The sequence below is a fragment of the Lutzomyia longipalpis genome, chromosome 4 (assembly GCF_024334085.1).
Source record: "Lutzomyia longipalpis isolate SR_M1_2022 chromosome 4, ASM2433408v1".
NCBI lineage: Eukaryota > Metazoa > Arthropoda > Insecta > Diptera > Psychodidae > Lutzomyia > Lutzomyia longipalpis.
The window spans coordinates 9935520-9962876 of NC_074710.1; the positions used below are offsets into that span (position 1 = coordinate 9935520).

Sequence of the window (27357 nt, forward strand, 5' to 3'; positions counted from 1 at the left end):
ATAAAAAAGCGCATGTTTCAATGTTTCACGTGGGCGCGAAAGGGTTAAAGGATTTTTTTTTAAATCGTAATGTAATTTTCTTTAATTACTTTGCCAAAATTAATTTCTAATTTGCTACAAATTGAAAAGAATAATTTTTTTTAAAGAATTATTTGGTTACAAATGTTTGTGTATGGTAAATGGGGGTGTAGTAGGACAAGGTATAAGAGGATGTATGTACAGAGAGTAAATCTACATATAATAGAAATTCATGTCAGTCGCATTGTCCGTAGGAAGAGATATATGGGAGTTTTGTTCCGGCCACCAGGAAGCAACCTCGTGTGTATGTTGCGCACATCCCAAAAAGCATAGAGAGAACGGGTGATGCCTCGTGTTTATTCTAACTTTGCTCTCTCCAGCAGAATAGGAGGATGTAGAGCTCCTATATGTTGTGGACACTGTGCCTAAAAAGTTACTCACCTCTTCAAACTACAAAACCACCCTCCTCATACCAACACGTTTACTTTGTTGGTTGAATATTCAGTTTAGCAATCATAATCAAATGTTCTTGCACGATATTGTCGGGGGAATTTCTATAGTTTTCACAGGTGAATTGACTCAGGGGTGGACAATTGTTTTTTGGCGAAGAGATTGAGGGTGTGGGGGTGGGTGCGAGGGTAGTGTCTTTGTGGGAAACTTTTGCTGCACAAACTATTGTTACTTGCGAGTTTGAATTTATATTTGGTGCACCAAGGAGATGCTCTGGGAAGAGCGCTAAAACTTTCCCTTTGCAAGTATTTTGGGGTGGCCCAAAAACCATCCCCATGTTCATAATGCAAATTTATTCATTTCACAATAATTCCATTTCACCCATTCACTTCACCTCTCTGCTTTTCCCTCCCCATGGGGGTGGTGGAGACTGACTCTGAATAGCGATTTATGGTGAAACTATTGTTTAAATTGCTATTAATTGTTTTTATACTAACATAACTATGTTGGTTCGCCGGTGCGAAGTATGAACTTCATTCGGTGCATTCTGGTGGCTAAATAAACGACAAAACCTTCGGAAATATTTTCGATATATTTACCTCCATTCCCCTTCTCCCACCCTCTCCCGCAAAAAGGAGATAATATTCGGTTGAATTCCAGTTGGATTTGCATTTTAGAGTGCAAAAATGGAGTTGTGGGTAGTTTTTGCATTTCAAATGTAAAGATTTTCCCTGAAACTTTTATTTTTTAATGACTTCTGTAACGACCCAGGTTGAAAAGTTTTTTTTCGTCTGGCCCTTAAGCTTTTAATGAGCTTTCCCTTCTGTATGTTGAATTTCATTTACGCATTATTAACTGTGTGGCTAAAAAAAAGTTAATACCTCTAACCATAATGGAATTCGTTATTTTAGCCCAAAACTAAAAAAAAAACTTCAATCCTGAAAGTTTTATCGTATGAAATGAATTAGTGGGTAAAAAAATAAACTCTTAGAGAAATGAAAAGCGGTCACTTTTGAGGAATAGTTTACATTTTCGCGGGGTGGAGATTAATTTGTTGATGAATTTAATTTACTTTGAAGGATTGTGGTTGGGCTCCATTAGGGGTATATGTATGGTGGAAAATTAAAAAATTCAAATGAATTTATTTATGAGTTTTTTTTTTATATTTTTGAATAACTGAATATACCGTAAAAGGATCTTTAAAATTCAATTTATCTATGCATGCATTCTCCCCTTCCGTTTTAAGGGTGAATTATTTGCTAAATGAATTTAATTTTACAATAACCATATTTTTGAGAAAAATAACTTACACCTCTTAGTTCCATATGTATACAGTACTTTCATCTGAGAGCTTTACAACACCTTAACAAGAGCTCAACTACTCAGAATCAGAAACAATGGCAAGACGTATTAACATTCTTCTCACTTTTCTCGACATTTTCTTTAGCAACAAGCATTTTTGAGACAGAAAAATATGTGATGGTAGTTCGCATTTATATTAACATACATATACGTATATATACATACTGTATATATATAGCACAGAGAATGCAATGCTCACCGCACAATAAAATAAACAATATATTTGCATAATGATTCCTCATTTCTCTTTCAACCCCCTCCCTGAGGTGGTTGAGAGATGCTTCTTCTTCCCGAAAATGCGAATTTCTCGAGAAGAGAAGCTTTTTGATGGAAAAGCATGTTAATGTCTGACAAAGGTGAGTCGCCTTCGTTTGCCCTTCAGGCAACTCTGCTATAGTGTCACACAAAAGCATAGTTCATTTGTCACTGGAAAACGGTGGAAAATAATCCCATAAATTACATAGTTTCCCATGGCATCTTGCAATTCAATGGTCCTCATCATTCGAGTGGGAGCCAAAGTACATGCAATTATGCTCTACTTTTCAATTTTGTTGCATTCAAAAGTTCCCTCTTGCAAGAATGTGAAGCAGATTAATTGCAGCAAGAGCATTCCCTATTATATACGTATACTATGTATTAAGCTGGAATAAAAGTATAAAGGAAAAAAGAATCTTACTATGTTGTACATAGTTTTTATTTTATTTCTTCCATTAATGCTGAATTAAAGTTTTAATGATTCTCAAAATACAGAAAGAATAGAAGAAAAGTCTTGTTTTTTTGTTAGAGAGTTTTCCCAGTTTTCCGCTCAAAATAATTCACTATTAGCTGTGTTTCTTTCAGACACAGCTTTTGTGTACCGAGCAAAATCGAAAGTCGTCAGATCGGGCTCAAACTTGGGATGAGCACGAATTAGGGTCCCCACATTCCAAAAAACGTATGCGCCAAAAAAATTTTTTTCCGGCCGTCCGTCCGGCCGTCCGGCCGGAGTACAACGCTAAATTGCGAGAGAACGGTGATAGATAGAGACTTGCGGTAAACGGCAAAGTTTAAATATCGACTGGAAGACATCCGATTATGATGTCAAATTTTACCCCCCACCCCCCCGTCCGCCATTTTGAATAACCTCAAAATTTTGTTTTGCCTATATCTCAGCCCCTATTATAACTAGAGGGCTGAAATTTTTATATGTTGTAGGGGTCATCAAGAGCTTTCCAACGATGCATCATTTTCGAAAATCGGTCAAGCCGTTTAGTCAATATGGCCGCCACAATTTTTCATCGAAAATCGACCATAACTCGAAAACGGCTTGACCGATTTCGATCAACCCGGGCTCAAATGAAAGCTCTCAACAAACCCTACAACTCTCTAGAACATCAGAAGTTTCAAAAGTGACCGCTAGAGGGCCAAAAATCAAAAACAAAATTTTTGATTAGTTTTCGATGAATATCTCGAAAACGCCATTATCGATTTGCTTCATTTTTTGATATGTTATAGCTGACCATATTATCTAGCTCCATGCCAAAAATGAAGAAAATCTATGTCGCCGTTCTCGAGATATAGCGTTCCAAAGTTGGCATGTCATATCTCGGGTTCTACAAGTCCGATCTTGATCAACTCAAGCGCAAATGAAAGGTTTCGAGAAACCCTACAAATGTCTAGAACATTGCAAGTTCGAGAAATGATCGCGAGAGGCGCTAAAGTCAAAATCAAAATTTTCGAAAATTTCGAACTCGAATATTTCGAAAATGCCATTATCGATTTACTTCATATTTTAATATATTATAGTTGAGGTTAAGACCTTTCCAACAATAGCTCAAACTCGAAAATCTATGGAGCCGTTCCCGAGATATGGCATTTTAAAGATTTCTTGGGGGATGACTTTTCAACTTTTCCCGATTTTGCATGTATTTAAACAAATTCGCGTTCTAATTTGCTCTCACAAAATTGGTACACTGAAAGAAACACAGCTCTCGTAAGCTTGGTCAGCTTACCAGTACATTTTTAAATAATAAATTTCTGAAGAATCTTAAAATTTTCCAGAATAAGGGAAAATTAGACGATTTCCTTAAATAATTTTTAATCATCTGTTTTCGCATTAATTTAAATCCTACAAAAACTCATAAATTCACTACCTAATAAACAATTCAAAATCTTAACTTTTTGTGTGATTTTGCGTGGTTTTTTACTACAGTTGAGAACCTACTTACCTACACAAAAATATTCGCAGCATGTAAACAAAAAGCATTTTTGGAATTTAATAAATATCAACTGGGACATCACAGAATCTCATATAAGAGAGTGTGGAGGAGTAATTAAATAGAAATTCAAATGTGAATACCGGAAGGGTGATATACATAGTTTCTTAATGAATTAAAAGGAATTTATACCCTGACATTTTCCCAAGTGTAGTGTCAAAGAGCATGCCGCTTGGGGGTTTCTCATCGTCAAGAATTCAGAAGGACACTTCGTGATTTGAATTAATTTATTTTTCTCTCGAGAAAAGGGATTTTGCGGTGCATTTTGTGAGGTTTAACCACGCAGCTTGAATGGTCGACAAAGCACACACACACACACAAATTCATTGTCGGTTTAGCTATGGATCTCATGTATTGAATTTCATCTTCAACCCTATTCAGCTTCCAAGCGAAAAGAGTCATAGAATTTTCAGTTGCGGGAAGCGTTAAGAATTGTACCATGTAATATGTATGTACAGTACAATATATCGCTTCAACGGTTGCAAATATGTCCGGATATTTTCATATTTTATACTTCAATACATTCCTCACATTCCGATAAATCCATAAAATGTTCTCGTTGCGCGCCAAGTTTGAGAGTGGGATGAGTTGAAAAGGGGTGCATTCGGGGTATTCGTCGTTCTTTGAGAGGGTGGTATTGCTTGTAAAAGTTTAAAATCTATTTACTGGGCGGTGGGTGGTAGCAACAACACACCAAAAGTATTGTATTCACCATCACAGTTTATTCCCCATCAATCTGCAAGAACGGCGGGGTTCTGCGGGGGGAACTTCTCTGCCTTCTTCATCGCGTGTCACATCAATAATCGAGGAGACAATTTGGAATTCACATCTACACCACCCCTCCCTCTTTCCATCACCTATTGCATATTATGTACATACATATGTAGGTATATACACAATAAATATTTCATGTAATATCATTGAATTGTTCACACCAATATGAATTTGCAACTCAAGTGCAAAGTGGTAAAGAATTCAACCGTCCCACCCGCGTGTGTTCTGCATGATTTCCACCACCCCCGCTTGGAGAACACGGTGTTCTCGTGAATCTCTAAACTTTTGGCTGGTGGAGGATTGTAAAAGTTTCTCACACATGTGTTTGATATCAAAATGCCGGGACGGGGGGAAGAAAAGGGACTTTTCAGCGGCAGATTCTGCACAAGAAAGTTTTGTCATGTGAACAATTCCCTTAAAATGGTAATCGCGAAGAAAGGCGAGCTTAAGGTACATAAATGTGATTAAACTGAGGGCTGATGACACGTGTATTTGAGGCATCAATTATCATCATATGGAGTAACTTTGAGGGAGTCATTTATTATACTAGATATTGTTATACCAGAGCAGAAGAGGCAAGATCACTAATAATTCTTCACCGGATAAATAGTTAAAGGGAAAACTCTTAACCGATCCTGTAAAATATCCTAAAGAGCTTTAAAAGTTATTTGATTTAATATATTTTGAAGAGGAAAAGTGAAATAATAGGTAAAGTTTATTTTTTACTTAAATTTAATTATTATTAAAATTATATTATTTTTTTTTATTCAACCTCGTTCCAATATGAAGGTAAAGGGTAAATCCTACAAAATTCGCCTTAAGCTTTCTCAATCCTAGCTTTAAAAAAGCATTATCCTGACTTAAAAAACTTAGATCTAACTGAAATGAAGTTAAATCTAGCTAGTTTAGCTCAGAAAAATTAGTTGTGACTTAAAACTATAAATTTAGCCTGAAAAATTAAATCCTGGTTATTGAAAACGTAGATCCGACCTAAAAATGAAAATCTAAAGCTTTGCTCAAAACCCTAAATTAGTCTAAGGAAGTTCAGCGTGACTACAAAAGCTTAAGAAAGCTTGGCTCAAGAAATTTAAATCAGAATTAAAACCTAAGCCTGACTTAGTATTAGTAGTAAATTGCACCAAATATTGCGAAAAACTATAAAAGCTAGAACACGAGAGAGAACTTTAACGAACTTTTTTGGAAATTTAGTTTATTGAAGATTGATGTTAAGTTTTACAAAAAAAAGGACAATTTTTAATGCTCTAAAAGATTTTAAAATAAGGAATAGTTTAAGAATAATTAGAATAAAAAATATTTTCTTAGAATTCCAATTAAAATTTTCCGAAGAACTTTGCGCAATTATTGGCTAAAGATTATAAGAGAACTCTTTAGAAATCACAGCGGCGTAATGAATTAAGAAAAATAGGTAAAATGATAGGGGAGGGCGGGGCTAATAAAGTCACTTAAGGGTTTGGAAAAAGCCTAAAATATCATATTTCCTAGCTAGATAGAACAAAATGATCTGAGAAAGAGTTGTAGGGCAAGAAATTTCCTAAAGAAATGAGCTATACATTTCGCTTTATCTGTTTGGGAAATATGATATTTTGAGCTTTTTCTAAACCCTTAAGTGACTTTTTTAACCCCGGTCTCCCCTATACTTTTAAATTACAAAAGTTTATTCAAACATATAATTAGATGTTTTAAATGTGAATAACTTATTTAGTCTCCTAAAGACCACAAATAATTTATAAGTACCTATATTGTGAAAAGGAAAATGTTTTGGTCTAATTGATAGGGCAAAGGGTTGTATGTACGTGTGATAAATGAAGCAATTCAGCTAAATTTTTCAAGTGATAAATTTTACTTGGTGAATCTGCTGAGAAATATTGCGGGATTGTCTACCATATCAATTTGTGGTAGCTTCCTGAAACTATTGGGAGGTATGAGGGTGTTCCATATTCCCTCTGGCCCTAATTTATTCACCCCGTAATTTTACGGGAAGCAACTCATTCCCCTTTTGCTTTGTGGATGGGGAATGGCGGCCACCCCAATGTGGGTGAAGGAATCTTGCTCCCTTGTCTTACATTTTAATACAACTTTCTTGTGTGGAAATTTATCTTGGCATTTCGAGGAACGCTGTCGTGTTCGATCTCAGCAGAGCCAAAGAAGCCAACGTCTTAACCCTTGTAATCCCACCATGGAAAACCACTTATACAGCACAAGTACATATAATGTGGCGCTATTCTTTAATTAGTCAATATTCCACAATGATATTTAAACATTTATTGCTGATTGTTTCGATTCTTTCCTAATAACTCATCAAATCCATTACTAAGTTTTAATGTAAAATTGAACTTTTCTCTATACGATTTTCCCAAAATTGAAACATTTTTAAAAATATTTTTTTAGTAATTTTAATCCGGAAATAATAATAAATAATATTTTGGCGCTACGTCCCATATAGGAACATGGCCGGCCGCCCTATATGATGTTGTTGTTCTCCTTGCGGAGAAGTAGTGGGCGGCCTTGCTAGATACTACCACGTGTGGGCCATTTTACAGATAGGAGTGTATCAATCTCCTGATCCAACCGGTCAACGTGATCTAATTGCACGTTGGCGGATGGGGCGCGTTGCCGGGTTCTGTATTCGAACCGGCGACCTTTGGATGCGCACTCAAGCGCTCTATCCACTGCACCCCAGGCCCACTTTAATCCGGAAAGTCCTAAAATATTCTTCTGTTTTATAAGAATATTCTAAACTTAAATACCCCTTCAAACTCTCCCTGACTACACAGCTGTAGCCCCCTCATTCACCTATTAAAGAATTGCTATAACCTTTAAACTTCAAAAAGGACCAAAAGCAGACGTCTTGCAATTTTCCTAAGAAAACAGACATTGCAATGTTATAAAAGAAATACGTATATACGTAGATACATATGTATTGACTTCAAGAGAATAAAGGATCTTGTATTTTAAAGAAAAATAAAGCTTCGTCTCGAGAAAATTTACGTTGCACCTTAAAAGCCCCAAGAGAGTAATCCTACCGGAAACTCCCAAATTGCATCTTCCGGCAGAAAATTCGCTGAGAATTTGCAACCTGTGTTGCAACCATTTATACAACACATTCCATTCCATTTTCTACCCCCCGAAATTCCTCATATTGCACAAATTTTGGTATATAACACAGAGTGGCGGTAGTGGCGGGTATAGCAACATACGGCAGAGGAAGTGCAATATAAACTTTGAATCATTTCCCCGGGAAGAGTATCTCTCATTGCCCTGAGAAAGACATATGTACATTGCAAAAGAAAGATAGTGATGGTAAAATATGTGACAGCCTGATAACAAATGCTACAAACAAGCGCGAACAAGTTGCACAAAGAGAGGGAGGCTGGGTGTAGTGAAAAATAATATTAAAGTGCAAGAGCAATAAATGAGACAGGAAGATACGGAAAAAAGGGCAATTTCTCTTCTGCCACACTCACCCACCTTTCATCCCTCATTTTTCAACGTAATAAGAACTGCCAGTTAAACCATAACATTTTCGCGAATTGAATCTATTTTCTCTTCTCACACAACCATCCTCCTTTTTATTCATTTTGGGATAGAGTATTATATATAGGTATGTATATAAAAAACACAGGATATTCTACTTGAAGATCCTCATATTTGTTTCAGAAGATTTTATGATTTAGCGTCTCGCCTGGTCCCTGTATCCCTGGCCCCTCTTACTTAAGGCAGGTCGAAGTTTTCGTGGAAAAGTATTGCAATTTTTGTGAAAAGTTTATCAAACTTTCGCAGATCTAATCAATCACGTAACTAATATATTTATATTAGTTTTGACTTTACAAAATTTATCGCTCTTCTTTCCATTTTCATTATTAGGGGAGACCGGGGTAAAAATAGTCAATTTGCGTAAATCCTTATCTGCAGGATTCCCCAAGGGCAAGAAAATTTCCTCGATAGGTCATTCTTATAGGAAATTTCCTGGCCTACAACTTTGTCTCAGACCACTTTTCTCTATCTCCACGGAAAATATGAGTTTTCGAGCTTTTCCTAAACCCTTCCGCTTCTGACTTTTTTTAAACGCGGCGGGTAAATATAGTCACCAGTTGGCTAAATAAAGTCGGTCGAATTTTCCGGCATTTCCAATGATTTTCCACCTGAGAGATTGATAGTAGTTGATAGCTAAACTTCTCACCTTTTGATCCGCGACAAGAAATTTCACTTTTATACGCACTAAAAAAGAGAATTTTGCGATTTTCTCAAACACGCCATTTTGCAACAAATGAATAGAAAATATGCCAAAAATTTCGATCTCCCATATGATTTACATGGGATGACTAGATCTACCCCAAGGGGTATGTTTTGATTCAAAAAATTGTAGAGAAAAATCATTAAAAGTTATTGAAGAATACACCTTGGCAACATTTTCTGCACTAATCCAGCTAGTGAGAAAAATTATCAGATGGGAAAACTGCTGAAGGTAATGTTCGGAAAAAGCGTTTTTCTCAATACGCAAAAGTTTGGGAAATGGGCCAAAAATCTATTTTCATTTTTAACTCCTAAAGTACTGATCGGATAACCTCCAAATTACTGTCAAAAATTATAGGTTGGTAGGGCTTTGCACCCTAATTTTTTTCCGATTTTTCCGATTTATATTTTGGGAGAAATTGGCATTTGAAAATTCCAAAATGACTATTTTTACCCCGGTCTCCCCTACTAATAAACTACTTCATGCAAAACTTAAGAGAATCATTGAATTTCTTGAATCATTCCTTCTGTTCTATAAATTCAAGAAAAACTAATATTCTGAAGTAACTCAGGGGGTATAGTATTGCTGTATTTCGAATATTAATGTGAAAATTGATATGTTGAATTGAAAATAGTTTTGAAATTTTTATATTTTCAGAACTCAACATGATGCTTATATAACACGAGGTAAATTGTCGCTTCGCTCCAATTTACCTCGCCCCGCTTCGCAGGGATTTGTTGCGCTTCGCGCAAATTTTAGAGGAAAAAAAATTGTGATGGTTTGATTGAGGCCACTTATCAATCCCAAAAGAAAAAATTTGCAAAGAGAAGAAATCATTTTCATACAACATTTTAGGCGCCAAATTCAAAAATTTGCAAAAACTGCATGAAATCTCTATGGGGGCTACCTGAAGGGGGGCTTTGGGGGGAAAATGAATACGGCCATCTGAAACCGCCTGTTATAAGGGGCCTCTGCACCAAATTTCATCGCGATCGGACAAACGGTGTGGATTTGTATAGAAAAGTCGGAACGACGTTCACCAACAAACAGACATTTCTTTATTATATAGATGATGAATATTTATATTATAAATTTCTCATATTATGCTTATTTTCATTGTAGAAAGCATGTCAAGGATTGCTTAATATTTTTACATGAATTCACTTTAAAAAAAGATAAAATTTTCCATTTTATTGACGTCCGATTTTGAGAATAAAGCTATCGTTAAATAGGTCATTTATTCTTCTTTTCAAAACTGCCAAATTGATCAAAATCGAACAAACGTTTTACTTTGCAAGTTTATAGCTCAGGCTGTGGTTAAAGGTAAAACATTGAAAAAAAATCTTTGTATTTACCTGAGCTCACAAATAAGAAGGATGATTTTTAACAAGGAATAAATAACTATTCAAATGAGGATTGAATTTTTTGAACAGAAAATTATGATTTTTGTATAAAAATTCTACTTTTGATGTTCAGGAACGGAGAATCCTAATCGAATGGCACATTTTCTGACTTCAAAATGGAAGACTTTTCAGACAAAAAATGGAACATTTCTCTTGGAATTTGAACATTTTTCTGATCAAAATTCTAATTCTTTGATCAAATGATGAGACCCTTACAAACATGGCCTATTTGTCAAAATCTGCGAACCACAAGCAAAGATATAAGCAATTTCATTGAAAATCATTAGAAAAAAAACTTTAAAACTTCGGTGCTAGGAATACATCCGATGTAGAGCTACAAAAAGAATTTGTAACTTAAGTTTCGAAACTCTCACGTGTTGTGGTCATTGGTTAAATTGGTAAATTATGGTTAAAGAAATCTGTTTTTTAATTATTTAGGTGAGGTTAATTTTCTTTTTTCTTTTTTTTTTTGTTATTTTTACATTTTTTTTACAAATTCAGAATCACTTAGGGTTTTTCCTGTACGTAGATGGATATATTGGTAGATTATATATTTGAATTTTTCCTTCACATGATGTTTATCTGATGAAAATCCTGCATTTGACATTTTGCATGCAGAACAAAGATAAATAGCATGTCGCAACAAATTACTAAATTGTATTTTCATCAATATGTTATTTTGATTCAGTATATCGCTAAACATCATGTATTTGTTTGCCCCACAAATTTTCTATCAACATATTAATTACATTTTATCATGCAATTTACTTGCTGCATAAATGTAGATATCAATGTACAATGTTTTTGTAGGCAATATGCTGATTGAATCATTTTAATTCAACATGATGCTTTTTACAAAATCCCACCCCCTCACTCTACATTTTGACAACACAAAAATATAATTTTGACAATTTATAACAAACATTTTGCATTCCTTATCATTGTGCACGAGCGTATAGTTGTTGAATGACAAAACGTGTACTATGTGTGTGTCTAATTTATTGATTTTAGAATTTGTGAAATGAATTATATGAGGAGGAGGGATATTTGAATTGGGTATAGATCAACATGCAGTTCTGCATATTTGCATTGTCAATAAATTATATCTATTACAAAATTATTTTGGGGTTTCAATGAATAGCAATTTTGGGATTGTTTTCTGTTATCTATGCGGGATTTAATTTTGCAACGATAAGTCAACATGATGTTGCCTAATCTACTATTTGACAGACGACAATATAATTTATTTTCTCATAGAAACCACATTATTATGTACGCACGATATTGATATCAAAAGGTGAACATTTATTATTTATTTTTAGTCATATTGGCATTATTGGTTTGATATTAATAATCTGTAGCGAATTTGGCATATTTTTGAAATTCTGATTCATGTGATTTTTGTGTTTTTAAGTTTCTTTTTTCTAAATTTAATTTATTTCCAGACAAAAAATCAGCATAATATAAAAATCAATCATAATCAAAATTGTTTGAATTTGCTACAATCTCTCCTATAATGCTAAAATTTAATCAATATTTTCGTGAAATACCCTAATAATTCCTCTTGAGAAAACGATCCCAATTAGTCTTTATAAGTTAATTATTAACAATGATAATGACAGAAGGGAAATAGAGGGTATTTTGTGAAGAATCTTTGTAGTTTCTTGATGTGTAGACGGTAGGGGTAACTGGGGCAAAAAGTTAGAAAGACAAGACAACAGATCCAATATCTCAATAAGATTATTTCGTAAATTGTTCTAATTTAGTCAAAAGGTGCCTTTTATAACTCTAACTAAGCCTATAAAGTTTTATAATAATTGATCTAATATTTTGGGATTTATTTAAAAAACAAACTTTTCGAATTTCAAAGTTACTTTGACCTTTCATTTCAATATCGTATTTTGGCGTATTTCTCTGTATTTTTTGTATGCATTTTTAGATAAAGTAACTATTGCTGAACACGAACCTAGACTAAATTTTCCGGATTTTCCCGTAGATCACTGAAACTAAAATATGCCGCTTGGAGCAAAATATTAGAAACCGTTTTTAAGGCAGTTAACTTTTTTTTTTTAATTTATTTATTTAATTTTCCCTATTCAGCACACTTATTACTTATAATTTAGCATGTCTTATTACTCACTTATTACTAATATTTCATCACTTAAAAAATAAAAAGTGCAATTTCGTATTTTTTTATTTTCTGAAATTTTTTATTAAAATTACTTTTATAGTGTCTAGATGAAATAAATTCATAAAAGTAAAATTTAAGGACAAAAAAACGTAAATTAACATTTTACCCCATGGTTGGGGCAAAAAGTTAAAAGTGCAAGGTTTCGGAAAATGGCCTGAAAATGCATTTTCCCGTTGAGTTAGAAAAGAATCATCTGAGACAAAGTTGTAGCTTGGAAAATTTCCTATAAGATAGTCGTCCTGGGAAATCTCAAATATTTTCTGAGAAATCAGGAAAATGTTTCTCCCAAAACACTAACTTTTTGCCCCATGTCCCCCTATATGAGATTGAAGAGCTACCGATAACACTCCTCAAAACCCTCCTTGAACAACACCTGAATCTGATGCACTTCAACTCTCAAATTATCGCCTACTCTCAACAATTAATTCCTTCCGGCGTTAATTTACTCAAATTGCGCACTTTGGGCTGTTTGATTATCTTACCAACGGCATCCAAAAAGGACTATACCCACATTGAGCAAAGTTCATTTGCACAAATATGAGTTTACGGTTGAGGAAGTATTAATTAATAACTCTTGAACATGAGTTTGATTTAAATCAAACTTTCCAGGCTATAGTTCAGTCGATAGAGCAAAACACACACAAAGAAAAGAAAAGAACTTCATTTATTACATTAAAGAATTTCTTAAGTGAGAATTTGCTTGATAAGCTCCCTATTGGCTGCACCTTTCTTCCATTGATCCTCTTCATTTTCCTCATCAAATGCTTCATCCACCTCAATAATTTCTTCCCGATCTTGCATTTCTTGTACACTCCGTTCAATTCTCACATCTGGAACATTCCTCATCTTGCACATGTTGTGCAGAGCTACACAAAGGTAGGCTATTTTGGATGTTTTATTCGGTGTACATAAAAGTTTTTTTGTCAGGATCTTCCAACGACTCCGGAGGATTCCCAAATTCCGAGACATTATTGCATGAACAGCTGAGAACTTCTTATTGAACTCAATGTCCTCTTGTGTGGTTGTTCGGTACGGGCTAATGAGCCATGGCTCTAGATGGTAGGCTTTATTGCCTAGAATCCAGCATTTTTCGCGATTTTCATTGTAGATCTTCTCCATGAATGCTCTCTCGTGCGACATGTTCCATATATCGGAGCTATGTGTTGCACCACCGTATGTTGCATCGGCTGCAATGAATTTTCCTTCATGATCGCAAATGAGGCTAACACTGAGGCTGTACTTGTCGTACTGATTGAGGCACTGATGAGCCTTATCTGGCTTTTTAATCTCAACGTGCATACAGTCTGGAAAATAAGTCAAATTTCAATTAATAAAAATTCCAAAGAATCAGGGAAAGGTTTAAGAATCTCACCAATGATCCCAATTGTTGAGGGGATTCCTCGTTTTGCATAGAAACCCTCTTTGATGCTCTTCCTCTGACTCAATGTTCTTGGCCACTGAATAAAGGCACTTCCCAGTTTTTCCTCAAGAATTGGAATGACTTGGCTAATCATCCGGCACATGGAATTCGTCGAGGATTCAATTGGTACTCCTGGATCAAGAACATCCTCAATGTGTCCATTAGCAAGCCAACTAAGGACTGAAAGGACTTGAATTGGTTTCGGGTACCCACAAGCTGTATCCGAATCCGGAAGAGCATCCTCAGTGAGGTTCATAATCTCAACGAACATTTCCTTTGTAATCCGGAAGTGCTCTAGGAATCTAGAAGAAATAACGTTATGTTATTAGACATTAAGGATTGAAGGATTCTTGAAACTGTTACTTACTCTTCATCCGGAAGTTCCATTGCTTGGTCAATGCGACGATTAACCAAAAATCTGCGCCTCCTCTTGCGTAAATTTGCTTCCAGTTCCGCACTGATAGCTTCCAGAAGGATCAGTTCCATTATTATACTTGCAGACGCGAACATTCTTTAATTTTTTTTTATGAAAAAACTAAAACGAAACAATCCAAAAGGTTGTTTGTAAACAAAATTAGTTTCCATGTGTTGACAATATATCCCACTAAACAATTCGTTCCAACGTAGGAATGTAAAGAGAAACTCCATGGATTTTCTCCAAAGTTATTAGTTTATTTTATTTCAATTCTCTCTTGCAAAAAATTCAATTTCAAAATAAAAAAAAAAAACAAATTAGAATATTTTAAACAGAAATAGATGAAAAAGACATTTATTTTCTATTCCTCAAGTGTTTTCCATTGGTCCGGAATTATTTTCCACTGATCCGGAATTATTTTGCATGGCTTCCCTCTTGCTCTTCTCATTAATTGGATAGTTTGTATCATCTTTAGCCATGTAGTAGATTTGTAGCAGTTTTGGCGGATACGTAACTAGCTTTCGCGCCATTTCATAGCATTCCGGATATCTTCCGAGAATCCTAGCGCCCTCTATAATCGTGTCAATTGAGTAATTTCTCTTTTTGTCTTTTGTTGCTGTACATATTTGATCATATATCCGATGTAGTCTTCTCTGTACATCATTGGCATCATCATCATCGTAATGATCACATTCTTCAATCATGCTATTGAGGGATTTCTTCAATATGTCAACATTTTCCTTTGGCATCAAATTAACATCCGTATTGGGCTTGAAATCCGACGGAATGGCCTTTAGGAGATTTTCAAGTTGAGAATAGTACAAATAAACTCCATTTGTGTTGAAAATTGAGTCAAAATACTTTAAATCTATCCGCTGGTTCTTCACAAAGACGGAAATATCCATTTTATCGGATATATTCACAGTAGCCTCAACCTCAGGGACGCCATCTTTAAAACCCATCCTGTAAAATGTTATCCATTTGCTTGATATTCTCGCACGATAGATCGCAAGCGTTTGCCGATCAATGCGTTCACGATAATTTTCAATCAACTTATCAAAGTTTGAAACAAGATCTTCAAGATGGCGTTTTTCGTTCTCCTCCATTTCCTTCTGCTTCTGTATTTCAGCACATATTTTTACCATATCCACATCCGTTTTCTTTTTCCCAGGGAAAATGGACGGTACCGCGTGCTCCTTTAGTGTCAATCGATCAGTTTTAGCACGTCGGTGAAAGTCTCCTGTTACAAAGTGTTCACTACAAACTTTCATGTTTGGCGTAAACTTCCAGTTGAGACGCCATGGTGTTACACGACTCCATTTTGTCTGAAGATCGGGAACTGAAGGAATTGAAAATAACTCCACTTCCCTCATACTTAAGTGAGATCGACAATCCTGCACAGCGCAGATATTATTCAACTGAAATTAAAAAAAATAATTTTATTGTGTGAAAAAAGAAAACAAAATGGCGGCTCTTACATTGGATTCAGTACAGTTGTATATGTTGTGGTTAGTTCCGGGATATTCAGTTGGAACTGCATCTGGCTTCACCGTAACCTTACCACGTGGAATGCTTGTTTCAACGCCATCAATCATCAAGAATCGCATAATATCCTCCAGTTTAAAGTGATTCAAGCAAACGCGAGATTTAATTGACGGCTTTGTGTCAGGTGGTTGACCTAGACTAACCATCCATTTCTGCCTAAGTTCCGGATTTTCCGGAAAACTTAGGAATGGAATTAATCCTTTTTTACCAGAATCTGCCTTGTTGCTTCTGCAACCTGGCGCCACACATCGAAAATTTGTAGTAGATTCTTTAAAAAATATATATTCAGTTAGATTCGAACAATTTCAAACAATTTTCTATGTAAAAATTACCTCGATTTGAATGAAAAATACTGGGAATAGCACTCTTCTTTAGTAGTTTCTTCGTCTTCTTCTCAAATCTAGGTTGAAAATCATCATCTTTGAAGTGAATTTCGCAAATTTTTGAATCCTTCTTTAATGTCCAATTTTTCGCAACAGGAATAGCATCGAGCCAGGCTTTCCGTAAATTTTTATTGTTAGGAAAGGGATATAGGGAGATGTTTTTACGACTACTTTGCGATCGGCAATGTTTTACGACACACAATTGAGACATTTTGAGGTTCTGGAAAGAAAAATTGCAATAAAACTACACTTCTGGTTTAAAAAAAAAATTAAAGTTAATCAGTAAAAATTTAAAAAAAAATCACTGGTAAAAAAACGAGGAGAATGTATAGACTTGTGGAAATTTTCCTATGTTGCGAAAAAATTATTTACTGGGATGATTCATTCAACTATTCGAAGGGAGATGGAGTTAGCTGCCTACTAATTCAGAATGAAATATTGCGCCAAGTCTTATTGTCAAGGTTTGTATGTAGTAGTGTAGTGTACACTAACTTTGCACTAAAGAGAATTTTTTTCTTTTTTTCTTTATATTACACTGTTTTCTCAACTTTAAAAGTTATTTTCATTCACAAATATGTAATAAAGAGCAAAACATATTTTATAAATAATTCAAATAATCCTTAAATGACAGTTATGTAAAAAATCCAAGATTTCTGTGAGGAAACGTAGAAGATGCAATATTTATTTAATTTTGTTATTTCTTGGCAGTAAAACACAATCATAACATCCTTTGTATGATTACCTAAGTAATTAAACAGGAAAATTGATTAATAACAGGAAAACTCACCAGAAATCACTAGAACTTAAAACTTCGAGAAATATTCTTACGTCTCACTACTACACTTATACTACGAACACGTCGCCTTGTCACAGCATTGTCAAAAACAGCTGATGTTGTTGATACCGGCTGTGAAACTTTGAGAATAAGAATAATTTTCAGAATCGATTTGGGGATGAAATAAAAGGTAAAAATTGACTAAATTCATTGAAATCTTGCAATAAAAGCAAACAACAATTTAACATTCTTTTTACTTCTTTATTAATTTTTCAGCGCCAAAAGAGGAAAGTTAAGGAGTCTGAAACTTCTACATATTTTATTACTTAAGTATTCCTATAGGTAAGAAGGGCACAAAAGAAGTTTTATTACAGCGATTCCACAGAAGATATGGACGTTGGAATGGAAGACTCAATAGGAAGCTTCAACAATCTCATTACAAACTACTGCAGTCGCATAGATGAATCAATTTTGAAGGAATACTCAAAGGAAGCCACCACGGACTTCCTTACATTCTACAGGATGATTTTTGAACCATGTGGTCAGGTTGCAATAAGCAGCAGCATTGTTATTTCCAATGATCTTCATGTAAAGCTATATGCTAACGGTGAAGAGATCATGGATTCATATAATTTACAAACTGTGAAGGAGATTCAAACCTATTCTGAGCTGCAGAACCTTCTGGAAACTCTCTTGGCATACAGGAGTCCTAATTTAAGAGATTCAAGCACCTTCAAGAATAACCTGGTACACAGTATTAATGCCCTAGAGGAGATTCTCAGGAAGCATCAGGAGCCAAGCGATGGGGAAGATAGCGAATTGACGATCAGTAATATGAATACAATAATGGATCAACTGCGCCAAATCCAAGATAGGAATAATAAATTCTCACCATTAACCATCAGCAATTGCATCAACATTTACGAATCTTCAGCAGAAGCATATGAATTCCTGAGATCCTTGATGTACCTACCAGATCCCACTGAACTCCAAGAACTAATGACAACAGTTGAGAAGCATGCTCCAAGCTGTTGTACTCGTGAAGATGAGGAGATTGACAATGAATCTTGGGATTCAGACTCCGAAGAACCGTCTCATGTTTGTCAAGTAAAGAGTGAGAAGAAGAAAAGGTAGGAAGTAATGGAAATAAAGAATCATCAACAGAAAAATAATGAAGCATATGTTTTATGTATTGAAAGGGAAAATTATCAAGTGTTATGGGCATCAAAAATAATGAGTATAAAGAGTATATCCGATATGACGCTAACCAATATCTGACTAAGAATAAAGATAGAACAAAAGCTAGGTCAAAATTGATTATAAGCAGACTTCTGAGTAGAAGCAAGTTAGTCAACTTTAGAAGTAGATCAAGCTTTAAACAAATGGTGGACATTAAGCAGCAGCGGCCTACGCAAAACTTAAGCAGATGCAGCAATAACTAGTCGTAAGAAGCATATGTTTCTGATACCTGATACAATGAGGTTGTGATTTCTTGCATTTTTAGGGATATCTTTAGACTTTTCCCAACTGAAGTTCTTCAAAATAAAATTTTGAAGATGATTCTTGATTTGCCTTGGCGCCACTCCACCGCCTCTCTCCATTCTGAGTTCAAAGAAAAAACTGTAAATAAAATGACCACTAATTGCAGGGATTCATTTGATTAAAATTTTACACCTTTGGGTGATCAATAATATTTTTCTTCTTAAAATTTATGTGTCTTGTGATTGTCTTGTTTTGTTCTCTTTGTTATTTCTTCTCTTTTCAATTTTGGAAGACTTTTTTCATTATTTTCTCTTCATTAATTTGTAGGTATTATATTTTGTTCATTAATTTTTCTTTTTTCTATATATTTCTTTATATTGCAAGTAGAAGACAGATCTGTGAACTCTTGAAAGAATTTGTAAATATCTAATGAAATAAACATTTTATTATTATTTTCCCAACTGATTTCTTTTTTTTTTAATTACAGTATTTTTGCGGTTTTATTTTTTTTAAACTCTTTAAAATAAAGGATCATTGATCAAAGAGCAATGAAGCCAAGGGGATGGTATAACCTCTTTTTCTGTGAAGAAAAGTCACTTTTTGTTGAACAAAATGTATGAGGAATTCTCGAATCTCGATCAATCTCAACCGATTCCCGAGAAACACTTTAACTTTTTTAATATTAATAACGTTATTTCGATGATGAGAAGGGATCAACCGAGAGCTAATTAAATGTACTTTCGATTGCAAGTGGAATTGTGCAAACTGATCCCTTATTTTGATCGGAAGAACCTGCTGCCTCACGAAAAGTACTGATTTCTCGGGGATGGGCATCCCCCTGAATGAAGCATATGTTTCATATATTTAAAAAATAAAAATGAGGTACGTTAATGGCGTGGCTTTTCAATTGTGAGATTTTTTTAAAGAATTTCTTTCAAATGATCAATATCATGACTTATTTATGGCTCTTAAAACATAATTTCGTCTCTATATAAAATTCTGTCATATCGTTTGACGCTGTAAAATGAATATGCTCCTTTCTAAAAAAAAAAAAGTGATCATAAGTTGAACCTTGATCACATAAAATTCCCACATTAACCCAAATCTCTTCTGAATCCTAAGTAAAAATTTTTCCTAATATGAGTCCTCGCGATTTCAACTATAAAATTGCTTGAAACTTTCAATGCAACCGCAGCTCACAGCATGGCTGGAGAAATGCGCCGCATATTCTCAAGATCACGACCACATGAATATGTCGGTCTGGGAAGTATTGCAATGCTTTCAGAATTAAACATTTATGTATTTGTGCCTGCATCTGCTACTGTAGTCATGTGGTCCCTCACACATAACGTGCATTAGGCAGCATAAGAGAGCCGGGCACAGAGTGATGATAAACACTCTCCGTGAGTCAGGACTGGCGCGCAAAATACGATGCGCTCTGACGATGTTTAGTGGAGGGGAAAGGTGCCATGTGATTACGCGTGAGTGAAACTGTATGTCACACACAAAAAATATATGTGTACCACCAAAAGAAAAACGCAAAGAAGCCAGTCATTCACCCACTGTGTAGCCAAAGTTTTGTTCCAACATCACCCTGAAGCATTCTGGCTGAAAAAAATGTGTTTTCTGTGAGATTATATTTTTTTCCACCAACACTAACAATTCTTGTGATACCTGCAAAAGCATTTTATATAGTTTTGTGATCAGTCTGCGAAGTTTTAGTTTGTGCTGAAGCAGTGAAGAGTTTTGACGCGTGAAAACGGTTTTACTGGGAAGAACAACCATTGAAGAAGTTTCTCATATTTTTAGGTAGATATTTTTGTGATAGAACTTCTAATTTCTCTCATTGAATTATTTATAAAGTAAATACTTCTAGAGAACCCCTATTTATACACCTGCAACCGATATTATGAATATTTTCATCCCCCCACGTAGTATGAATTATTGCTGTCGCAGTCAAAGAAGTGAGCCCATAAAATCAATAGGCTAGCCCCATTGGCGCATATTCCACGCTGTGAGCAAAAATATACTTCGAATTCAATTTAATTGCGGCTCACCAACCACATTTAAATGCCACAAGACAGTGGCGAAGTTCTCTGAATGAGAAGTTAAAAGAAATGTGCAAAAAAAACAGACGCCGAAAGTTGCTTCATTATTTTATTTTTGAGCACGATGAAAAAGCAAATATTACCAGTGCACCCCCCATATGAATTCTAACCTCAAAGGGAGAGTGTAGTAGCGTGAGTGAATGTGGAGGGGAAAATGCAGGAAAGTAGAAAGTACAGAGAACAAGGGAGAGTAGCTTAGTGCGTAATGTACCAAAGATCCTTTGAAAAATCTCCTTGTGCTTTGAGAATTCATTAAAAAAAATGTTTTAAGAACATTTTCAATGAACATTTAAGGTAATTTTCCATAGCTTTCGACACTATGGGATTCAAAGAATTTTTTATGAGTAAAATTGGTCCGAAATGCCTGTGATAAATATTTTTAAAAATCTTCATTTTTTTTTCTTTTTAATAAACTAAATGGATTTTTTTTAAATCAAACCCGTTTTCCAAAGCTTTCGGCTTTTTTGAGAATTTTCCATAGGAGCTAAACAGTTCTTAAATATCTAGAATTAATGTTTAAATCAAGATAAAAATAGACCAAGATAGATTAATTAAAAAAAAAACAAGAATTATTATATTAAAAAAAATGTTAATATTATGTCATTTTAATTTGAGAAACATTCGAAAATATTGTCGCCCTGTGTAATTTAGGTTATTACAAATATTGCCCAATTGGCCCATAATGATTCTAAGATATAATCAATGAATTTAATCGTAAAATCATATTTAGCTCTTCCTGAGTTATTTATTCCATTTTGCTTTCATATTCCATCTCATCCGCATTACGAATGTAATTATTATGTCGTTGTACAACATAAAATCATTTCATGATTATAATTACTCTCTGTATGGGATCAAAGTTACGCGATCAATGCAAGAAATAAATTGCAAAGATGAAGAGAAATCAATCACTGACACTACAACATTGTTGAAATGAATAAGATCAAGAATATTCTTTTTAGATGAGCGAAACAAATCGCAAAAGAAGAATCTTCAATAATTTCTTTTGAAGAAAGGAATTGAATAGAAATTCCACAAGAAATTGACTGAAACAAAAAAAATTGAAGGGGCTTAATTAATTTTACAGCAAAGTAAATGACGATGAGCCACTTAATGTTTCTGTGGATGTTTAATATGATAAAATATTGATTAAAAGTAATATTATTGGAATTCAGTAAATAAATTAGTAATTTCCTGTCCTAAGACATATTTTTTCCAAATAAGAATAGGTAAAGAATTTGAAATAATTTATTCCTTTTTAATTAATTTATTTAAAAAATTATTATCTCAATAACTTCATTCTCATAAAAATTAATTGGAGATGAGAAAAATAGTTAATAAGTTATTTTTTTTAAATGAATAGGTTTGATTTTTTAAAGTTGCTATAAACTTTAAAAAATATGAATAAGAATTAATAAGTCATTAATAAGAATTCCTTGAAGTTTCTCAAGGAAAATCTTGAAAATTGTCAAGAAAATGTCTTGAATATGAAAAAAGGCATAAAAAATGTTTACAGTGTGAAGATATTTCAAAAGATATTCTTATTTATTGGTATGATAGACCAATACTACAGCGCATAAATTTAGATAAAATTTTATTTTTATCACAGTTTTTTTGCAAAATTATTTTTTGGGATTTGACGATCATTCCTTACTCTGAGAATTAAAACTAAATGCTTTGAATTTTTTATTTTATTCCCTAAGAAAAAAATATATAATAAACTTCTTTAAAAACTAACTTTTAATGTAAACCTTGTAAACATTCGTCATTTTCGTTTGAATCATTAAAATAAAACGTGCATTAGACAACACTGGTTAATCTTGCATAAGAAATTTATTATTCATTCATATACTGAAAACTGAAAAAAAATGATATAAAATTAAGCCCAGAAAATTAACATTTCAAGCTCTAGTTAATGAGTTTTGCTGTTAAATTAGAAGCTTAGAAAAAGAGTAGTAAAATGTCGTTAAAACCCTCTAAAATGATCATTTTACAAGCCTGTCTACAGTTACTGTGCCTTGATCTTCCTTCTGTATGGTGTGGACCACAATATTCAGTAGACGAAATATATACCTACTAAAAACTTGCAATACAAAACTAAATCAAGAATTCTACTTCTTATGTGGAGGAAAAGAAAGTTAAATGAATTCAGAATAGTATTGGAGTCTCTCTTTCCCCTTCCTTTGGGGGTTTTTCATTTTTTTTTCCTTCTTCCTCGTCACTTCCCATGTCGACATGCGCTCTTTGGGCAAAGAATCATCCCATTCAGTGACGTCAGGGACCGGTGTACCACCGCGTCGACCCTACTGAGCCACAGTCTATATCCACAGAGGTTTCAGAGAGACACGTGAAAACGTTATCCTAAATTCCTGGAAATTATACATTCAGGTATTTTCTGTTCTCTTCTCCCCCGCAGGATTCCAAACAGGCATGAGTATACCGGCACAGAATCAACGAAACTCCTTCTGCAGTGAGTCACGTGTTTTTGTGTGAAGGACTCAGCAAAAGAGATTTTTCGTGTGGCAAAGAAAAAAAAAACGAGGTGACCCCAAATGGCGATGATTTGAGGATGTTCCAAAAGTTATAGAAGGAATACGCAAAAGAAAATATCATTGCATTGATAAAACATTTCCAAGAGAGGTCACAAAGTCCATCCTGTTCCTTGATCATTACTTTCAGCGGGTTATCAGGAGGCTAATACGAGTCGCAATGACCAATTTAACGCATTTATGTGAGTAAAAATTTCATTTTTTTTTACTAATTATTTCTCTATGATTTTTGAAGGAAAGATGCTGGATGTTGGACTTTGAATACAGAGAGAGAGAGAGAAAGAGAGAAAAAGATAGTAAAGGAACGTAGACTGCGGAGATGTGATAAGTGTGTTGTGGCGAGTTACAATATTTATGTGCCCCCAAAAGAGTAAACAATCCAGTTACAAAAGAGACAAACATTAAGTGCTCAGTATTCTTGGGATTCTTATGAACGTTACTAACGTTAATTTTTTTTTTAAATCTTACTATTCCTTATTTTAAATTTTAAAAAAATCATTAAGACCATTTCCTTAAGCTAGGAAAATCCTAAAAGGTTTAATTTTTAGTTTTAAAGCTTGATAAATTATTCTTAGAAGTTTTTCTTTAATTTTTCAACAATATCGACAATGAGTGAAATTCGCTAGTCAGGCAGACTTTAGTTTTCTTAAGAATTACTAATGTTTTCTTAAGAATCCTTAAAAAAAAAACCCCAAGATTTCCTAAGAAAACTTTTAGATTTTTTAGTTTTCTTATGGTATAAACATAAGATTCCTCAGTTAGGCTGAATCGGGCTAAAAGAATAGTTTTCGAAGATTTTTTCTAATCGTCTTCGGGCAAAGAAATTTGTAAAAATCATCAGAAATATGTATTTTATTTGATTACCTTAAGAAAAAAAAAGAATCTTAAATTTTTCATAAGAAATCTTAATTTTTATTTTAAGGAATCTTTAGAAAACTTTTAAAACCTTAAGAAATTCTTAATAAAACTTAAAGATATTTAAGAAAACTTTTTAAAAAATCTTACGAAAACTGAAGTCTTTACTTGAAACCTTAAGCTGTTAACCCAATCATAATCCTTGGACCATATCCTGATCCAAAAGTTAAATGCGTTAAGTATATATAAAAGAGACTAAAAAGAAAAGTTCTGAATGAGAATTGACTCCTTAAAATCAGTCTGAGAGCTAAATGTGGTCCCGAAAGGGTTAACTCTAAAAATTCACTAATAAATCATGATAAAAAAAAACTTCTAGGAAAATTATTTTGGTAATCCATTTAAGGCTCAACAAAATTCGTAATAAGGAGAATTTAACTGAAAAAATCAATGAAAAATCTGAAACAAAAACATATTAAAATACAATATCAGTGACTAATTGCATGCCCATAAACAATCCCATCTGGTAGCTGATTAGCTCGGTGAACGTACAAAAGTATAATGATAATGTATCTGTCTCCATTTGCTGGGGATCGACCTCTTTACAGTATTACTGAGAATTTTCAGCATTTGGTCGTGTGGAAGCGACATGAAAGCATCTTTTCTAATACAAAAGAAAAGGTCAAATAAAATACCTTTATTTTATAAGAAAGTGGGTGTTGCAAATTAAAAGTCAAAGAGCCTTCACTATCGTGTTCCATGTTATTAATATTGTCTACTTCTTAACAGTGGAGGAAGTGGATGGATACCTCAACTACTTGGGTGGACCTGCGGGGGCGATTGCACTCACGGGCATCGCGGCGGCGTCTGCCTACTACTTTGCTTCGAGACCACAACCTGAAACACCACTAGTGCCTCTCGACAATCAGAGCCCCATCCTCGAGGTAAGAAAAAGAAGAAAAAAAAACGAGACAAACTCCCAACAATTGTCCGCCACGCCAAGCACCCACTTTGTTGTGGTGTCACTCGTTTTTAAATTATTGAGTTGGAACTTCAAATCAATACAATCCATTGAGTGCGAGTATTTTAATCCCTCTCGTTCATGCTTTCTTTACGTTCTTTACCACCCCAAAGTCACACCACATAGACAACGGCGGATTTCATTGCTCAAATATCGCTTTACATTTTCCTATATGCAAGCATACCTGTTATGCACATCATTGATTTTCCTCCAAAAGCCTCTTCATACAAACATAAAATGATACGTGTGCCAAAAGAGGAATTTTTCAGCTCTTTTTAGGACATTTAGTTATGTGATTCATTCGGTTATTTAGGCAATATAATTTCATGAAATCCAAATAAAAGCAAAACAGTCTGACTTTATCGATCTTTTACAAACACGAATTATTTTTTGTTGTCATTTTTATGCTTGCTTGCGCTGAAAATTTTAACATATACATATTTTTTGAGCAATTACCGTGATTGTTTAGGATGCCATATAGCTAGATAGTTATCAATTTTTCGCTTTGATTTAAATATTCACGTACAATATATTTACAAAATACAGTCTGTTCAAGAAGAGTGTTTGTTATGGAAAATTTTGTAGTAAAGTTATTAGGGTCGAAAGCTTTGGCTTTAATTGCTGCTTTTCCTTGGGTGAGCGGGAATTTCATCTGATGAACACCGGAAGCCTTGAAAACAAATCCTTAACTTTCCTTAAATCCTTAACGTCAGAAAAGAAAAGAAAATAGTTATTAGTAAAATTCATTAGGTACTAAATCCGAGTTAGTCCGTTTCTTAAGCTAAGCTTAAATTTTCAAAACAAACTGTGATTTCTAAAACAGAACTTACGGCTAGAATTTTAAAATTTTAAGGTTGTGTCTGTCTAAATCAGGGATGAATGTATTTTTGAATAAAATTTACCGATGCCCAAAAAGAAGGTCAAAACATATAGATACTTTGTCATCTTTGAATATCGAAATTCAGCCTGACCTTAGCCTTATAAGGACCTCATCTTAAAAAAATACGTTTAGCTTCAACTAATTATGCTTAAGCTTTAAAAATTAGCCAAACATTTAAAAAACTTAGACCTAGTGAAAAAAAATTAGGCCTAGTTTTAAAACCAGGCCTAGATTAAAAAGAAACCTAGGCCTAGCTTAAAAACTAGGCTGGACCTAAAAAAATTGGAACTACATCAGAAAATAATTGTGTCTAACTCCCAGGGAAGTTTACCCCATTTTACAAAATCTATTGAATATCTTAGGGGAGACCGGGGTAAAAATAGTCATTTTGGAATTTTCAAATGCCAATTTCTCCCAAAATATAAATCGGAAAAATCGGAAAAAATTAGGGTGCAAAGCCCTACCAACCTATAATTTTTGACAGTAATTTGGAGGTTATCCGATCAGTACTTTAGGAGTTAAAAATGAAAATAGATTTTTGGCCCATTTCCCAAACTTTTGCGTATTGAGAAAAACGCGTTTTCCGAACATTTCCTTCAGCAGTTTTCCCATCTGATAATTTTTCTCACTAGCTGGATTAGTGCAGAAAATGTTGCCAAAGTGTATTTTTCATTAACTTTTAATGATTTTTCTCTACAATTTTTTGAATCAAAACATACCCCTTGGGGTAGATCTAGTCATCCCATGTAAATCATATGGGAGATCGAAATTTTTGGCATATTTTCTATACATTTGTTGCAAAATGGCGTGTTTGAGAAAATCGCAAAATTATCTGTTTTAGTGCGTATAAAAGTGAAATTCCTTGTCGCGGATCAAAAGGTGAGAAGTTTAGCTATCAACTACTATCAATCTCTCAGTTGGAAAATCATTGGAAATGTCGGAAAATTCGATAGACTTTATTTAGCCAACTGGTGACTATATTTACCCGCCGCGTTTAAAAAAAGTCAGAAGCGGAAGGATTTAGGAAAAGCTCGAAAACTCATATTTCCCGTGGAGATAGAGAAAAGTGGTCTGAGACAAAGTTGTAGGCCAGGAAATTTCCTATAAGAATGACCTATCGAGGAAATTTTCTTGCCCTTGGGGAATCCTGCAGATAAGGATTTACGCAAATTGACTATTTTTACCCCGGTCTCCCCTATTTAGTTCTTTAATACACAAT

At 34.2% G+C, this 27357-nt stretch overlaps 4 protein-coding genes across 11 annotated transcripts in view; 2 read left to right on the forward strand and 2 right to left on the reverse strand.

Moving 5' to 3' along the window:
- The window catches only part of LOC129796081 (long-chain-fatty-acid--CoA ligase 6), a 215337-nt gene that overhangs the window by 176267 nt on the left and 11713 nt on the right, over positions 1–27357 (forward strand). Inside the window, exons 1-3 of one of the 4 annotated variants that reach the window (XM_055837789.1) lie at positions 20126–20537; positions 23253–23567; positions 25027–25181. In XM_055837789.1, the coding sequence (XP_055693764.1) occupies positions 23546–23567; positions 25027–25181 (177 nt within the window). In that variant the 5' untranslated portion in view covers positions 20126–20537; positions 23253–23545. Of the gene's footprint in view, positions 1–20125; positions 20538–22996; positions 23169–23252; positions 23568–24808; positions 24950–25026; positions 25182–27357 lie in introns of those variants that run through there. The other 3 variants (XM_055837790.1, XM_055837793.1, XM_055837791.1) reach the window with 3 other exon arrangements.
- On the reverse strand, positions 13354–14733 carry LOC129796173 (putative nuclease HARBI1). The gene is made up of 3 exons (XM_055837948.1): positions 14496–14733; positions 14081–14430; positions 13354–14012 (listed from the first exon to the last, which is right to left on the reverse strand). The coding sequence occupies exons 1-3, from the start codon at positions 14636–14638 to the stop codon at positions 13393–13395; spliced, it is 1113 nt and encodes a 370-aa protein (XP_055693923.1). The 5' UTR covers positions 14639–14733; the 3' UTR covers positions 13354–13392.
- Positions 14780–17345, reverse strand: LOC129796112 (uncharacterized). Of its 4 annotated transcripts, none has more exons than XM_055837844.1 (4): positions 17269–17345; positions 16421–16691; positions 16022–16356; positions 14780–15961 (listed from the first exon to the last, which is right to left on the reverse strand). In XM_055837844.1, the coding sequence occupies exons 2-4, from the start codon at positions 16680–16682 to the stop codon at positions 14912–14914; spliced, it is 1647 nt and encodes a 548-aa protein (XP_055693819.1). In that variant the 5' UTR covers positions 16683–16691; positions 17269–17345; the 3' UTR covers positions 14780–14911. The 4 variants fall into 4 exon arrangements, with proteins under 4 accessions (XP_055693819.1, XP_055693818.1, XP_055693815.1 ...); XM_055837843.1 differs by having other exon boundaries at positions 16421–16715; positions 17269–17340; XM_055837840.1 differs by having other exon boundaries at positions 17259–17337.
- On the forward strand, positions 16865–18422 carry LOC129796230 (uncharacterized). 2 transcript variants are annotated; one of them, XM_055838014.1, is made up of 3 exons: positions 16985–17047; positions 17180–17436; positions 17523–18422. In XM_055838014.1, the coding sequence occupies exon 3, from the start codon at positions 17637–17639 to the stop codon at positions 18378–18380; it is 744 nt and encodes a 247-aa protein (XP_055693989.1). In that variant the 5' UTR covers positions 16985–17047; positions 17180–17436; positions 17523–17636; the 3' UTR covers positions 18381–18422. The 2 variants fall into 2 exon arrangements, with proteins under 2 accessions (XP_055693988.1, XP_055693989.1); XM_055838013.1 differs by having other exon boundaries at positions 16865–17436.

Bases quoted from the DNA above. Each gene is read 5' to 3' on its own strand.
- LOC129796230 (XM_055838013.1), top strand. From the start codon at position 17,637: ATGGACGTTGGAATGGAAGACTCAATAGGAAGCTTCAACAATCTCATT.
- LOC129796112 (XM_055837844.1), bottom strand. From the start codon at position 16,682: ATGTCTCAATTGTGTGTCGTAAAACATTGCCGATCGCAAAGTAGTCGT. The intron at 16,357-16,420 runs GTAATTTTTACA...TATTTTTTAAAG, and splicing joins TATTTTTCATTCAAATCGAG to AATCTACTACAAATTTTCGA. The intron at 15,962-16,021 runs GTAAGAGCCGCC...TTTTAATTTCAG, and splicing joins ACAACTGTACTGAATCCAAT to TTGAATAATATCTGCGCTGT.
- LOC129796173 (XM_055837948.1), bottom strand. From the start codon at position 14,638: ATGTTCGCGTCTGCAAGTATAATAATGGAACTGATCCTTCTGGAAGCT. The intron at 14,431-14,495 runs GTAAGTAACAGT...TATTTCTTCTAG, and splicing joins ATGGAACTTCCGGATGAAGA to ATTCCTAGAGCACTTCCGGA. The intron at 14,013-14,080 runs GTGAGATTCTTA...CTTATTTTCCAG, and splicing joins CTCAACAATTGGGATCATTG to ACTGTATGCACGTTGAGATT.